The following is a 12775-nucleotide window of genomic DNA, read 5'->3' as shown; positions in this document are numbered from 1 at the left end:
CCTGGGCACTGAGTCAGTCTCGCCCTGTCCCTGTCACACTTCTCTGAAGCATCTCACTTGGTGTAACGGTTCAGCACTTGCAGCACCTGAGTGCACAGATGCAGTGAGCTTCTCCTTGGCCATGAGTAACAACAGGACAGGAGCCCCCATTCGTTATGGGTCTGCCCTGTTCTAGGACAGGCTATGAACTCTAAACCTCACAGGTGTCCACTCACTCGCTCCTACAGATGTGGAAGTGCAGTTTCAGAGGGTCTGAGTGGCTCTGTGGAAGGGGGCAGTGAGGGCAAGGCTATGGGAAGATAGACCCAGGGTGCTGCCCTCATCCTGCAGACCCCTTCATCCCGGCCTCAGCAGCGCCCCCTGCACCCTCTGTGTGCCTTCACTGGTGTGCTCCTCCCCAGGCCCCTGTGCTGTCAGCCCAGGCGTGCAGTGGGGGCTGCCTGTCTCCCAGCACAGAGGATGCCGGACTCCCTGACAAGGCTCTGAGGCGGAGCCTCTGTGCAGGGTCTGTGGCCCAGGGCTCTTCAGGGGCCCTGAGGATCCAGCCCTGGGCTCCTTGGCCTGCTGGGCCCTCTCAGAGTGGGACAGTCTGAGTGTAAAGGTGGATTTGGAGGTGTGGGGTGGGATGCCAAGTGATAGGCACCTCAGGTGCACCGAGGACTTAACGTGTGTGCTTTCTTCAGGAGAGGACCCCACCTGCCCTACTGGATGCCGTATCACCAGCTGCCCAACGACATACCCTTCCACATGCTGTGCCGGGTGTCATACGACATATTTACCCGGATGAAAAGTCTTCCAGTCCAGTCCTCAGTATCAAAACTCTCTACTGGGCTGTGCCTCTCATGGTGCTGCCCTTTCTTGTGCTGCTCTGGTGTTGTATCAGGCGACGGTGCACTGCATGTGTGAGTGACCCCTGACTACACAGCCCTGTGGCCCAGGCCCTCCCCAGCCCCCCAAAGTATCGGGATTCCTGGCTGCCCCAGAATTCCGCCTGTGGGAAGGTCCCATCAGTTCCGAGGTCATCAGCTGAGCATATGGAGGCTCAGAGCTGCCCTCCCATTCCTGGGCACACAGCCTGGCCTCTAAGGAGCTTTGTGCCTCAGGCTTCCCTCCCCCTGAGGAGAAGTGACCCCAGGCCCTGACTCAGGCTTCTGAAGGACTCAAAGGGACAAAGGCCAGGGAGAGACCTCTACTGTGGATTGGAGAAAACACAGATTCCTCCTGCAATGATGACCCCACAGGGAGGGCCAGGTGCCCCAGGATTGCTCTCCTCGGGGGCAGCTGTGCCTTTACAAACAGACATGGCCTCTGCCCATCTCTGGAGCCCTGTCCTTCCCTCCCAGTCACTACTCAGGACCATGTTGTGCTGGGCCCCGTGCTGGGCAGGGGGCAGAAATGAAGTGGCCCCAGTCCTGCCATGGCAGCTCCAGGTCTGCTGTCTCGACTGGCCTCGGTCCCTGGGGTACTGGGGGAAAAAATGTCACCTTCATGGCATGTGGCCAGTGTCCTGCCTAATGAGAGCAACAGCAAAGGGCAGAGGCGGGCCCCGGGGAGGACGGGCGCAGAGGCCTGGCTAGCTTGGCTCCCCAGGACAGGTGTGGGGGCTCTGGGGGAGGGACCCCCAGAGGTGTGAGAGGGCAGCACCAGCAAGACACCTGCAGGTCTGAGATCTGCAAAGTGGGAGCATGAGGACAGGAAGCCAGGGTGCTGGGTGGATTTCCCTGAGTTCTGGGCACAGGGGCGGTTCAGGGTGTGCGAAGGAAGGGGAGGGAGGAGCAGGAGGGGAAGGGGAGGAGCTCTTGTCTTCATACGACCTAAAGGCTGCTGATGAAAACCACCTGGTTAGACGCCTGTACCAGCACCAGGCATCCCAGGCTGAATGTCCCCCCCGGGACGCACAGGGAAGTGTGGGCTCAGCTCAGGCAGGTGGAGCCAGCTGGCCACAGACCCGCACGCAGCGAGCACCCAGATGGACACCCAAAGCCCTGTTCTGTCCCTGTGCTGCAGAGCAGGTCCCCTCCTGGGTGCATGGCTGAGCCAGAGCCCTTCTCACCCTGTGTTTAGCACTCCATCTTTCTATTTCCCAGAAGCCGCCACCAAAACCAGACACGGTAGGTCATGTTTGGTTGTGGTGTTGCCAGAGCCTGAGGGCACACTGGCCTTCACAATGAGGTCCCCCTCAGCCTAGGGAGATCCCCCCGCACCCTGCAGCTCTCATGCCCTGAGCAGAGAGAGAGGGGCCCCCTGTAAGATGTGGGACTCACAGTGACACACAGAGGACACCCTTCTCGTGCTCCCATCAGAGCCTGACCAAAGGCCTCTGTCACTGAATTAGCAACTCGGGCCTGTTTCAACAACTGCTATGATTCCCACTGAAACAAAGAGGCATTTGTTCAGTCCCCAAGGGCCTGTGTGTAGGAGGCTCTTCCATAGGACTCGCTGAGTTATGGTTAAGAGGCTTGGGTTTCACGACCTGGTCCCCTCCTCTGGGCTCTCATGTATGTGGCGCTGCATTTCACAGGCCTTCATCCCTGAATCCTGACTGAGAGAGGGGCTCTGGTAGGGTTGGCCTTTCAGGGCAGCAGGGCTAGGGAGAGTGGAGGGCATCTTATGTGCATTAGGCTGTGAGGGAGGCACAGCCCAGGTGTGCACAGAGCCCAAGTATCAGGTGAGCAGGCATGGCTCACCTCAGGTGGGTGTCCCGGGGCAGGAAATGAGGGCCTGGGGTTAGTGGAAGGTGGGCCTCCCTGTCCGGGTCAGAACGCTGTATGGACGCAGGTGGCCTGGGGAGACCAATCTACCAGGGTCACGTGAGCACAGCCCTGTCCTTGCAAACCCTGGCCACCCTCTAAGTCACAGACTCCCAGGACCAGGTCTGTCTAAGGGAGCTGCCTCAGGGAGTGAAGGGGATGTGACAGAATTTCTTGCCCTTTTGGGGAACAGCCTTATTTGCAAACTAAGAGCTTGCTGGCTTTTCCCTAGGACGGCTCTCTCCTAAGGGACAGGGTGCGACTCCTTGGTCCTTGAGTTCTGCCAGCAAACATTGCGGAGTGGCCAGGAAGTGACAGGTGCAGGGCAGCAGCTACAGCGTCCCTGCCCCAGGAGCTGCCTGCAAGGAAGCAGACACTGTTTTCCCTTTCTAGATTCCGGGGTCACTGGGAAAGAAGTGCCTTACGGTGATTATGTCGTGTTGTAAGAAAGGCGAAACGACAGCGCAGGTGAGAAGGGCCCTAGACAGGTGCTGATACCCCAGGCTGGGCTGAGGGAGGACAGGGGCAGCCGGCTCCTGCCCCACAGACACGGGCCCAGAAGGCCGGGCTTCTGTGGTGGTGAGGTTATGGGTGCTGGGCTTCGATCACCTGGCGCCACAGTACAAGACACCGTCCCGGCCTAGAGGCCTGGGAGAGAGAAAAGGCACGAGGGCTCATATTCCCCCCCAACCAGGCTGGTCCCAGCCCCCGGGGCTCCCCCTTGGCACGGGCGCAGGCTTCTGGGTGCGGGTGGCTGCCCGACAGGTGCCAGTCCGCGGTTCTGGCAGAGCGTGTCGTCCGCCCCAGCAAAGGTTGGGCTTCAGTGGCCCTCAGTTGGATCGGGGAGAACAAACTGAACGGCACGAGCCCGCACAGGGCAGGGACAGCCGGGGAAGGTCTGTGCCAAGTTCTTTCTGCCATTAACACTCCCCGGAAATGTGAGTGCCAGCTGCTGCTCTTGCAGAGGTCCCCTCCGCAGAGTGAGGGAGAGAACTGCAGGGTCCCTGTGACCCACTGGGAAAGGGTGACAGGCACCTGGAGGAGGGGCCTGAAGGACCCCCATCCCCCAGGAAGAAGTTCTGGGAAGCCCCAGAAGCCTCTGCACATGGCTGATGAGACCAGCAGGGCCACTGCCTGGCATCAGAGGTTCAGGTCTCCTGTGGAAGGTGGGCTCTAGGTTCTGACCAGTGGAGTCACAACCCGGAGACACCATGCAGGGACAGGGGCAGGTACAACAGGGCCAGATAGAGAGTTCAAGCAAGGGGAGGCAAGCGACCAGAGGGTGGAGAAGAGCAAGCTGCTAGGATGGCCTTCGTGCCCAGCAAGGTGAGGGTGTGGACCCTGAGCAACTGTCTGAAATGGTCACCTTTCCAAGGGCCCAGCTCAGGCGAGGAGGGTAGCAGAGTGATGGGTTCTGGGCATGTACAGCTGCCCAGGGATTGGCCAGGCCCCTCAGGACCACCTCTGAAGTCGTCCCAGCAGTGCTGTGAGCCCCAGGTGATCACTTCTTTCCCAGAGGTCAGGAAAGTGGGCGAGGTCACCCCAACAGTACGTGGCAGCACACAGGATTTCTTAAATGAACTGAGCTCGTGCTGAGGAGAGCTGTGCCCTGTGCATGGGCTCCCCCCATCTCCCCTGCCACAGCACTAGAGACCCCAGGACTGTAGTGTTCCAGCTGGACATCCGGACCCTCTCACAGGTGCTGGGGTTTTGGCTCCTGCTCTTTAAGCCTTCAGTGTTAGAGTCTAGGCCTCAAGGTAATGATGGGCTGAGAGGCTTCGGTGTCACTGGGCCCTGCAGTTTCTGCAGAGCAGGAAGGGCCCCATCCCAGCCTGATCTCAGTGCCAGCCAGCCAGCCCAGTGTGCCTGGGGGCATGTTACCAAGGAGTGGCCTTGTGGCCTTGTACCTACTAACAGCGGCAGCCTTGTTCACTTCTGCTCTGGCAAACAGGCTGTGTCTCTGCCCCACTGCCTTCAAATCCCAGAGGAGTTTCTCTCCTAATGCTCCCTTATAGAGCATCCCTCCTAGACACACACACACACACACACACACCCTCCTAGACACACACACACACACACACACCCTCCTAGACACACACACACACACACACACACACACGCGCGCGCGCGCGTGCGCGATTCTCTTCCCCATTGCCTGAGCCCACGGCGGCCCACAGTTCATGGGAAACGACCCTCGTGGATCCATCATGAGAGTCAGGTTCAGGATGGAATCTTACCCTCTCACTGAATGGGCGCCCCAGGCAACAGAAGGGCTCCCAGCAAGCGTGACCCATGCCACCCCCTCTCGAGGTCCTTTTTAGACAAAATGGGTGTCATTGTATAAGTTGTTGCTTACACACATTTAGGGAATTTGATCAGAATGATTCTGAAGTTGACTTGAAAAAATAGACAGTTAAGAATATGCCCAAGAGAAACAGTTAATCTCTTTGGGACCTCCCCGTGGGCACAAGAAGGCTGACGTCAGTGCTGAGAAGGGAGATCCAGGTCCAGTGTTCTGGGGCTGTAGGGCCAGAGTGCCCCAGTTTGGCCTTAGGAATGTGGCATGACGGACAAGGTAGTGGGGGGGGTGAGTAGAGTCTGCAAATGTGCAGTGGGCTTGAGAGGTCGGGGTGTCACCGGGCCCCTTGTGGCCTTTCATGCACTAACATATGCAGCCTTGTTTGTTCTGCTCTCGCAGAAAAGTCAGGGGCTAGGCCAGGGGAGTGGACAGCTCTCAAGCGGAAAAGCACCAGGGGCAGAGTGGGAACTTAGGGACACACAGGGCAGGGTCACAGGCTTTGCATGCATGCAGGCCAGGCTGGTGACCAGTGAGGGGCTTGGCGGTGAGGAGTCTAGCAAGGCAGCTGGGCCCTGGAGCTGGATTCCCAGGCAGAGGGGAAGCACAGCTGAAGGTGGCAGCTGGCAGGAGCTGCTTCTCGGGGAAGGTGATTTTGTGAGGCCTGCAATAGGGTGGATCAGAGCCAGGTGCCTAGGGGAGAGGAGACATTCGAGTAGGTCTGAGAAGGGAGGCCAAGGGCCTGGCCAGGAAGTAGATACACAGGAAGGTGAGAGTGGACTTTCTGCCAGAGACGGAGGAGCCTAGGACAGGATATGGGCAGAGTGTGCTCTGAGGCTTGATGCAGGAAAGACAGGTTCTCGGAAGCCTGATGTTAGCACGCTCCATGGTGCCCCTAGGTAGACCTGACAGGGGAATCAGTGGGATTCAGGCCAGCAGGACAAGGGTGGGCTTGAGAAGACAAGGAACTTGGCCAACCCCATGAGTGAGGGAAACTACAGCCTTCAGCCCCCGCTGGAAGTTGCGGAGTAGATTCCGGGGTCACTGGGAAAGAAGTGCCTTACGGTGATTATGTCATGTTGTAAGAAAGGCGAAACGACAGCGCAGGTGAGAAGGGCCCTAGACAGGTGCTGATACCCCAGGCTGGGCTGAGGGAGACCTTCTCAGTGACTTTCTCCCTCTCTCCTCTTCCCCACAGACAGGTGATTCTGCTGTCCCCCTACTGACGCCCGTCGTGGATCATCCTGCCGCACACAGCATCAACCCAGCTGCCATTGCTTCATCCTCAGCACCTGCTCATGGTGCCAGGGTGCCCAACCTGCCCAGATGAATGATGCCACTCATACCTGCTGCAGCTTGGACGCTCTGGAAAGCCACTCTGCAACTCTCACCCCATAACACGATCTGTACAGCACCAAAACTCCAATATTGTTTTTCGTTTGTGTGTTATTGTTTTAAATTTTGGTATGATTCATATACACTTAAATGAGCAACATTGTGGTTACTAGATTCCCCCCCATTATCAAGTCCGCACCACATACCCCATTACTGTCACTGTCCATCAGCATAGTAATATGCTATGGAGTCACTGCTTGTCTTCTCTGTGATGTACTGCCTTCCCCATGCCCACCCCCTACATTATGTGTGCTGATCGTAATGCTCCTTTTCCCCCTTCTCCCTCTCTTCCCACCCATCCTCCCCAGTCCCTTTCCCTTTGGCAACTGTTAGTCCATTCTTGGGTTCTGTGATTCTGCTGCTGTTTTGTTCCTTCAGTTCTTGCTTTGTTCTTATACTCCACAGATGCATGAAATCATTTCATACTTCTACTTTCTCTAGCTTGCTTATTTCACTGAGCATAACACCCTCTAGCTCCTCCATGTTGTTGCAAATGGTAGGATTTGTTACCTGCCACTTGAGGTATCATCCCATGTTGCAGTGGGACTTGGTGTAAGTCCCTTTTATTTATTTTATTTTATATTTTTATGAAGGTATGATTGATACATACACTCTTATGAAGGTTTCACATGAAAAACAGTGTGGTTACTACATTCACCCCTATTATCGAGTCCCCCCTATACTCCATTGCCGTCACTGGCTGTCAGTGTAGTAAGATGCCACAGAGTCACTATTTGCCTTGTCTGTGCTTCACTGTCTACCCCATGATCCCCCCCACACTACGTGTGCCAATCATGATAGCCCTCAATCATCTCCCTCCCTCCCCATCCACCCGCCCCCACCCCTCCCCTTTGGTAACCACTAGTCCCTTCTTGGAGCTGTGAGTCTGCTGCTATTTTGTTCCTTCAGTTTTGTTTCGTTGTTATGCCCCACAGATGAGGGAAATCATTTGGTACTTGTCCTCCGCCTGGCTTATTTCACTGAGCATAATATCCTCCAACTCCATCCATGTTGGTGCAAATGGTAGGATTTGCTTCTTTCTCATGGCTGAATAATATTCCATTGTGTATATGTACCACCTCTTCTTTATCCATTCATCTACTGGTGGACACGATGCTTCCACATCTTGGCTATTGTAAATAGTGCTGTGATAAACGTAGGCGTGCGTATCTCTTTTTGAATCTGAGAACTTGTTTTCTTTGGGAAAATTTCTAGAAGTGGGATATTTATATTTTTAGTTTATTGAGGAACCTCCATATTGCTTTCCACAGTCATTGAACTAGCTTACATCCCCACAAGCAGTGTAGGAGGTCCCCTTTCTCCGCATCCTCACCAGCATTTCTTCTTCTTAGTCTTTTCTGTGGTGGCCATCCTAACTGGTGTGAGGTGATACCTCATTGTGGTTTTAATTTGCATTTCTCTCATAGTGAGCAATGTGGAGCATCTTTTCATGTGCCTGCTGGCCATCTGGATTTCTTCTTTGGAGAAGTGTCTGTTCAGATCCTTTCCTCATTTTTTAATTGGGTTATTTGCTTTTGTTTGATGAGGCATGTGAGTTCTTTATATATTTTGGATGTTAACCCCTTCTGTCATTTACAAATATATTCTCCCATACTGTAGGATGCCTTTCTGTTCTGGTGATGGTGTCCTTTGCTGTACAGAATCTTTTTAGCTTGCTGTAGTTCCATGTGTTCATTTTTGCTTTTGTTTCCCTTGGTGTTAAATCCCTTTTAGAGCAGACAGTGCACTCCAGCTGGGCTCATCAGTCCAGGCCCTGCTGAAGGGCTACAGCCCACATTGTCTTTTCCACTAGATGCAACAAACATTTTTTTAACCATTGGGCCACATCAGAGTCAGGCTTTCCTTCTAGCCAGCATAGCTGGGCCAATTCATCTGCTTCATCAACTCATGGAGATGCCAGCAGCAAATGGCGTCTGCTCTTTTTCAGAATTTTGATGAGAATTCAGTAAGTTGGTGAGTCCATTCAAGCTACTTCCAGGGAACCCAGCCTCGTGATCAGACTGTTCTGGATCTTGAATGTGGTGGTGATTACAGATGCTCACAAAGGTGATAAAATTGCATAGAACTACACACACACACACACACACACACACACACACACACACACACACACACGTGCATGTAAAAAATCTGCATCTATGGATTCCTTTAGATTTTCTACATGGTATCATGTCTTATGCCTTCCTTACTAATATATATGCCTTTTATTTCTCTTCTTGCCTCTCTATAATGGGGAAGAACTCCAGTACAGCTTTGAATAGAAATGGTGAGAATGGATAGCCTTGTCTTGCTCCTGATTTAGGGAGAAATTCATCAGTTTTTCACCAGTTTGATGTTAGCCATGGGTTTTACTTAGATCTTTACCAGGTTGAGCAAATTCCCTTCATTTCCTAGTTTGTTGAGACCTTTGTCATGAATAGATATTGTATTTTATCATATGCTCTTCCATATTCCATTGAGATGATTTTTTGTTCATTAATAAGGTGAATTATAGTGACTGATATTTGAATGTTGAATCCATCTTTTATTTCTGGAAGAAAAAAACCCACTTAGGTATATTCTTTTTATAATGCTTAATTCAATTTGTTAAATTTTTTCACATCTGTACCCATGGACATTTTTTTCATATTTTTTTGTGGTAGTAAAATATTCATGACTTACCATTTTAACAATTTCTAAGTGCATAGCTCAGTGGCATCAAGTACATTCACATTGTTGTGCAGCCATCACCATTGTCCATCTCTAGAACTTCTTCATCATCCCAAACTGAAAGTGCACCCATTAAAAACTAATTTCTCATTCTCTTCCACTCTAGTCCCTGGTAACCAGTATTCTGCTTCCTCTTTTTATGAACTTGATTATTCTAGGTATTTCATGTAAGTAGAATCATAAAATATGTGCCCACTTGTGTCTGCCTTATTTTACTTCGCATGATGTTTTCAAAATTCATCCATGTTGTAGCATGTCTCAGAATTTCCTTCCTTTTTAAGGCTGAATAATATTACCTGGTGTGTACATACCACATTTTATTTATCCATTCATACATTCATCTGTCAATGGGTAATGGGATTGTTTCCACTTTTGGCTATGTAAAAACCCTACGGACATTGGTGTACAAATATCTACTCAAGTCCTTGCTTCAATTCTTTGGGTATATACCTAGAAGGGGAATTGCTGGATCATATGATAATTCTATGCTTATTTTTTTGAGGAACCTCCATACTGTTTCATTTAGTAGTTTAGCCATTTTATATTCTCACCAGCAATCACAAGGGTTCTAATTTCTCCACATCCTCACAAACACTTATTATTAATCCTTTTTTTAATAACAGTCATCCTGATGAGTATGAAGTGGTGCTCATGGATTTTTGCATCTATGTTCATAAGATACATTAGTCTGTAGTTTCTTTTTTATAAAAGGATTTAAGCATTTTGATAATAAGGAAAGAAATGGGAAGTCAAGGATGACCTGTGATTTCTTGGCTGCAATAGTGGGTGTGCAGTGCAACACAGAATCCTGGAGGAAGAGCAGATTTTACAAGCAAAATAGGAAGGATTCAGACAAAATATACTGATTTAATGTTGGGGAATTTGAGCTCACAAAGACTGTGGGTCATCTTGGTGGAAATATACAGTAAGCAATTGAAAAAACATGACTAATGTTTGAGAAATGAGTAGGAGCAGAAACAGATAGTGGTAAGATCCACCATTTATTTATTGAGAGCCTATTCCATGCTTGGGAATTACCAACCTAAATGTAGTAGCTGAAATCACAGAATGTGTGGTTCTTCCTAGAAAAAGCAAAAATTGAGAAGAGGGTCAAGAACAGAACTTTGAAGAACCAAAATTTAAAGGACTGGTAATCAGTATTCTATTTTTTGTTAGCAAAGAAACAGTGAATAGAGACTAAAAAAATATAAGTGACAGGAAGGAATAAATAGTATCATGGAAATCAAATAGAACATGGTGTTAAAAAAAAAAAGAGAATAATTTGTCAGTGTTTAAAAAACTCCATTTTATTTTCCTGTTCTATCCTCAGCCAGTGAACATGTTCACCACTCTAATTATTAGTTATCTATTTCTTTTAGTCAGAGCAAAACTGGATTAATAGGGAAAATGGGATTAATAGCGAACTGGATTTATTATAAATAAGTACATTTACAGAAACAAGGTATGAGCATTTTTTGCTAATATAAATTTTTCAAATATGACATCCTAAATTAAGCCTGTTTCTATTTCAGTTGTGAAAAGATTAAGATTTAAAGATCATCTCTACATTTGCCATCATTTAAAAAAATGCAACAGAAAACAAAACCCTTAACAACCAATTAGATGTTTTAAAACATTTATTTTAAAAAGCAAAATAACACACTATATTTACTCACATATATTCCTGTTACCAGATATTTTCAGCAAACAGACATCTTTAAGCATCTTCATCTGCTTTTATCAAACCTTCAAAGTGGCTCCTGCTACTGTTGACAATCACAGCAGCCTGTTGAGGGTAATGTATGGGGAGAGAAAAATAATCATGTATTCTTCAAAATTCAGAAATAATAAAATACTTGAGTGGGTAAAATGTGCATTTGTAGGGTGTTGATGAAGGCCAAAATAGTGATACAATTTCCATACACACTCTAAAATGGAGAATACAAACTCATCACTTACTTATTAATCATTATTAATCAACTAATCAAATATTTTGTATTATTTAGAACTACCAAATTCTAGACTTTTGTGGAATAGCTGTTAAACTGATGAGTACTTCTCAAAAAATTATAATTGCATATGTTGAAACACAGTCTTTTGAAAATGCAGGTAAGCACTTAACATGATAAAGAATCTCATGAAATCGTGTTACTGACCCAACATAATTATTCTGAAAGTAACAGAGAAACAACATAACGACTTAATCATGTGTGCACAAATGTTTTTCTCTCTCCATCCCCCAAAACGTCTCTGAATTCAACGAATACCTAATTGGCCTCTATTTGAAGTTTATAAGAGGAACCAAGATGTGTTACATGGTCCTTCCTTGCAAGCAGCTCATTCTGTATAGGAGCAGCAGGCATACCACATACAGAAATACAGCCACAGTGGGACAAGGAATGAGACGTGGAGGTGTAGAAATGTTGAAGTCTTCAGAGATCATTCTACATATTAAAGTAGGATTTAAACAATGAAAATGAAGAATGAGTGGTGGCAGTGGGAGGAAAGTTGGGCAGAAGCACAGCAGGAACACTGCATGAGAAGCAGCCAAGTGAAGAGCATCTCCAGAAAAATAAGTGGAGCCATACATTTGCAAGGAGGTGGAATGCAGGTATGCGGTGAAATGCAGAGGTTAGAAAAACAGGTTGGAGTCAGATTGACGGGTCTTAGATACAGTATTCGTGTGTATAAAGGGTCATTTGAAGGTTAGAATAGGAGTAACATGCTCAGAGTTGTCTGAAGGCAGATGAATCTGCTACTCGGAAGGAAGGTTTCTGTGTAAGACCTCCAGCCATATAAAGTTTGTATTATACTTTAAGGCCTGAATAAGCCTTTCCTGATCTTGAAATGTGAGATACTAATTAAATACAGGAAAACACAAATCCCAATAAAAATTTTAAAAAATCCTAATGTTTTCACAGGACATAAAGTATAATGGCCTCCTTCAAGTAAATGCAAGTTAAGATTCAAGAGTTTAATCACCTCATCTTTTAAAGGAAATGGAATAATGGAAACCAGGAGAAGCAGAAGGACTTGCTTATAATACCACTCTTCCAGAAGTAGAACCCAAAGTGGATAAAGGTCTTTAGAATCCAGGTTCAGTCTTTCATCCACATTACCTGGCATTAAAAATGGTATATATTTGGTAATCATTCTTAAAGAGTCATGGTTTCATTAAGGAGAAGAGAATTGAAGACTCCCCTAATTTTTCGAACCATCAAGCATTAAAATAAAACATTTTCCAGTGGAGGTCCTGAGGAAATCTGTTTTCACTAACTGTTAAGAGAATTACATGTATAATTAAGGGAAGAACATGTATTTCAATTTAAATAAATGGTTGTGCTTAAAAATTTGAAGATGACAGACAGCAAATTCTTTTTTATATTTAAAATCTCCCTGAATTTGTTGCCTTTTTTCTTAGCAAAGTGAAATTTCAGACTAGTTTTATGATGATCACAGATTAAAATAATGAAGACAAAATTAATTTATTCACATTACATGTAACTATAATCAACTTTTGTTGAGTACCTAACAGCAAAGAAATGCTACTGAAAGTAGAGATTTATAATAAAAACAAGATACAGTCCTCCCATTAGTGGCTTAT

The 12775-nt window shown here is 47.9% G+C and overlaps 1 protein-coding gene across 6 annotated transcripts in view; it reads left to right on the top strand.

Annotated features, from left to right (window-relative positions):
- The window catches only part of LOC140846885 (anthrax toxin receptor-like), a 58686-nt gene extending 46159 nt beyond the window's left edge, over positions 1-12527 (top strand). For 4 of the 6 annotated variants that reach the window (XM_073225061.1, XM_073225060.1, XM_073225058.1 and 1 more), the window contains 3 exons: positions 684-902; positions 3144-3218; positions 6245-12527. In XM_073225061.1, the coding sequence (XP_073081162.1) occupies positions 684-902; positions 3144-3218; positions 6245-6376 (426 nt within the window). In that variant the 3' untranslated portion in view covers positions 6377-12527. The remainder of the gene's footprint in view (positions 1-683; positions 903-3143; positions 3219-6244) is intronic. The other 2 variants (XR_012126381.1, XM_073225057.1) reach the window with 2 other exon arrangements.
- The last annotated feature ends 248 nt before the right edge of the window (positions 12528-12775 follow it).

This window comes from Manis javanica, chromosome 16 (assembly GCF_040802235.1).
Source record: "Manis javanica isolate MJ-LG chromosome 16, MJ_LKY, whole genome shotgun sequence".
NCBI classification, from domain to species: Eukaryota; Metazoa; Chordata; class Mammalia; order Pholidota; family Manidae; genus Manis; species Manis javanica.
Note: the sequence above shows the minus strand (reverse complement) of the source record. Positions and strands in the feature narration are given on the sequence as shown.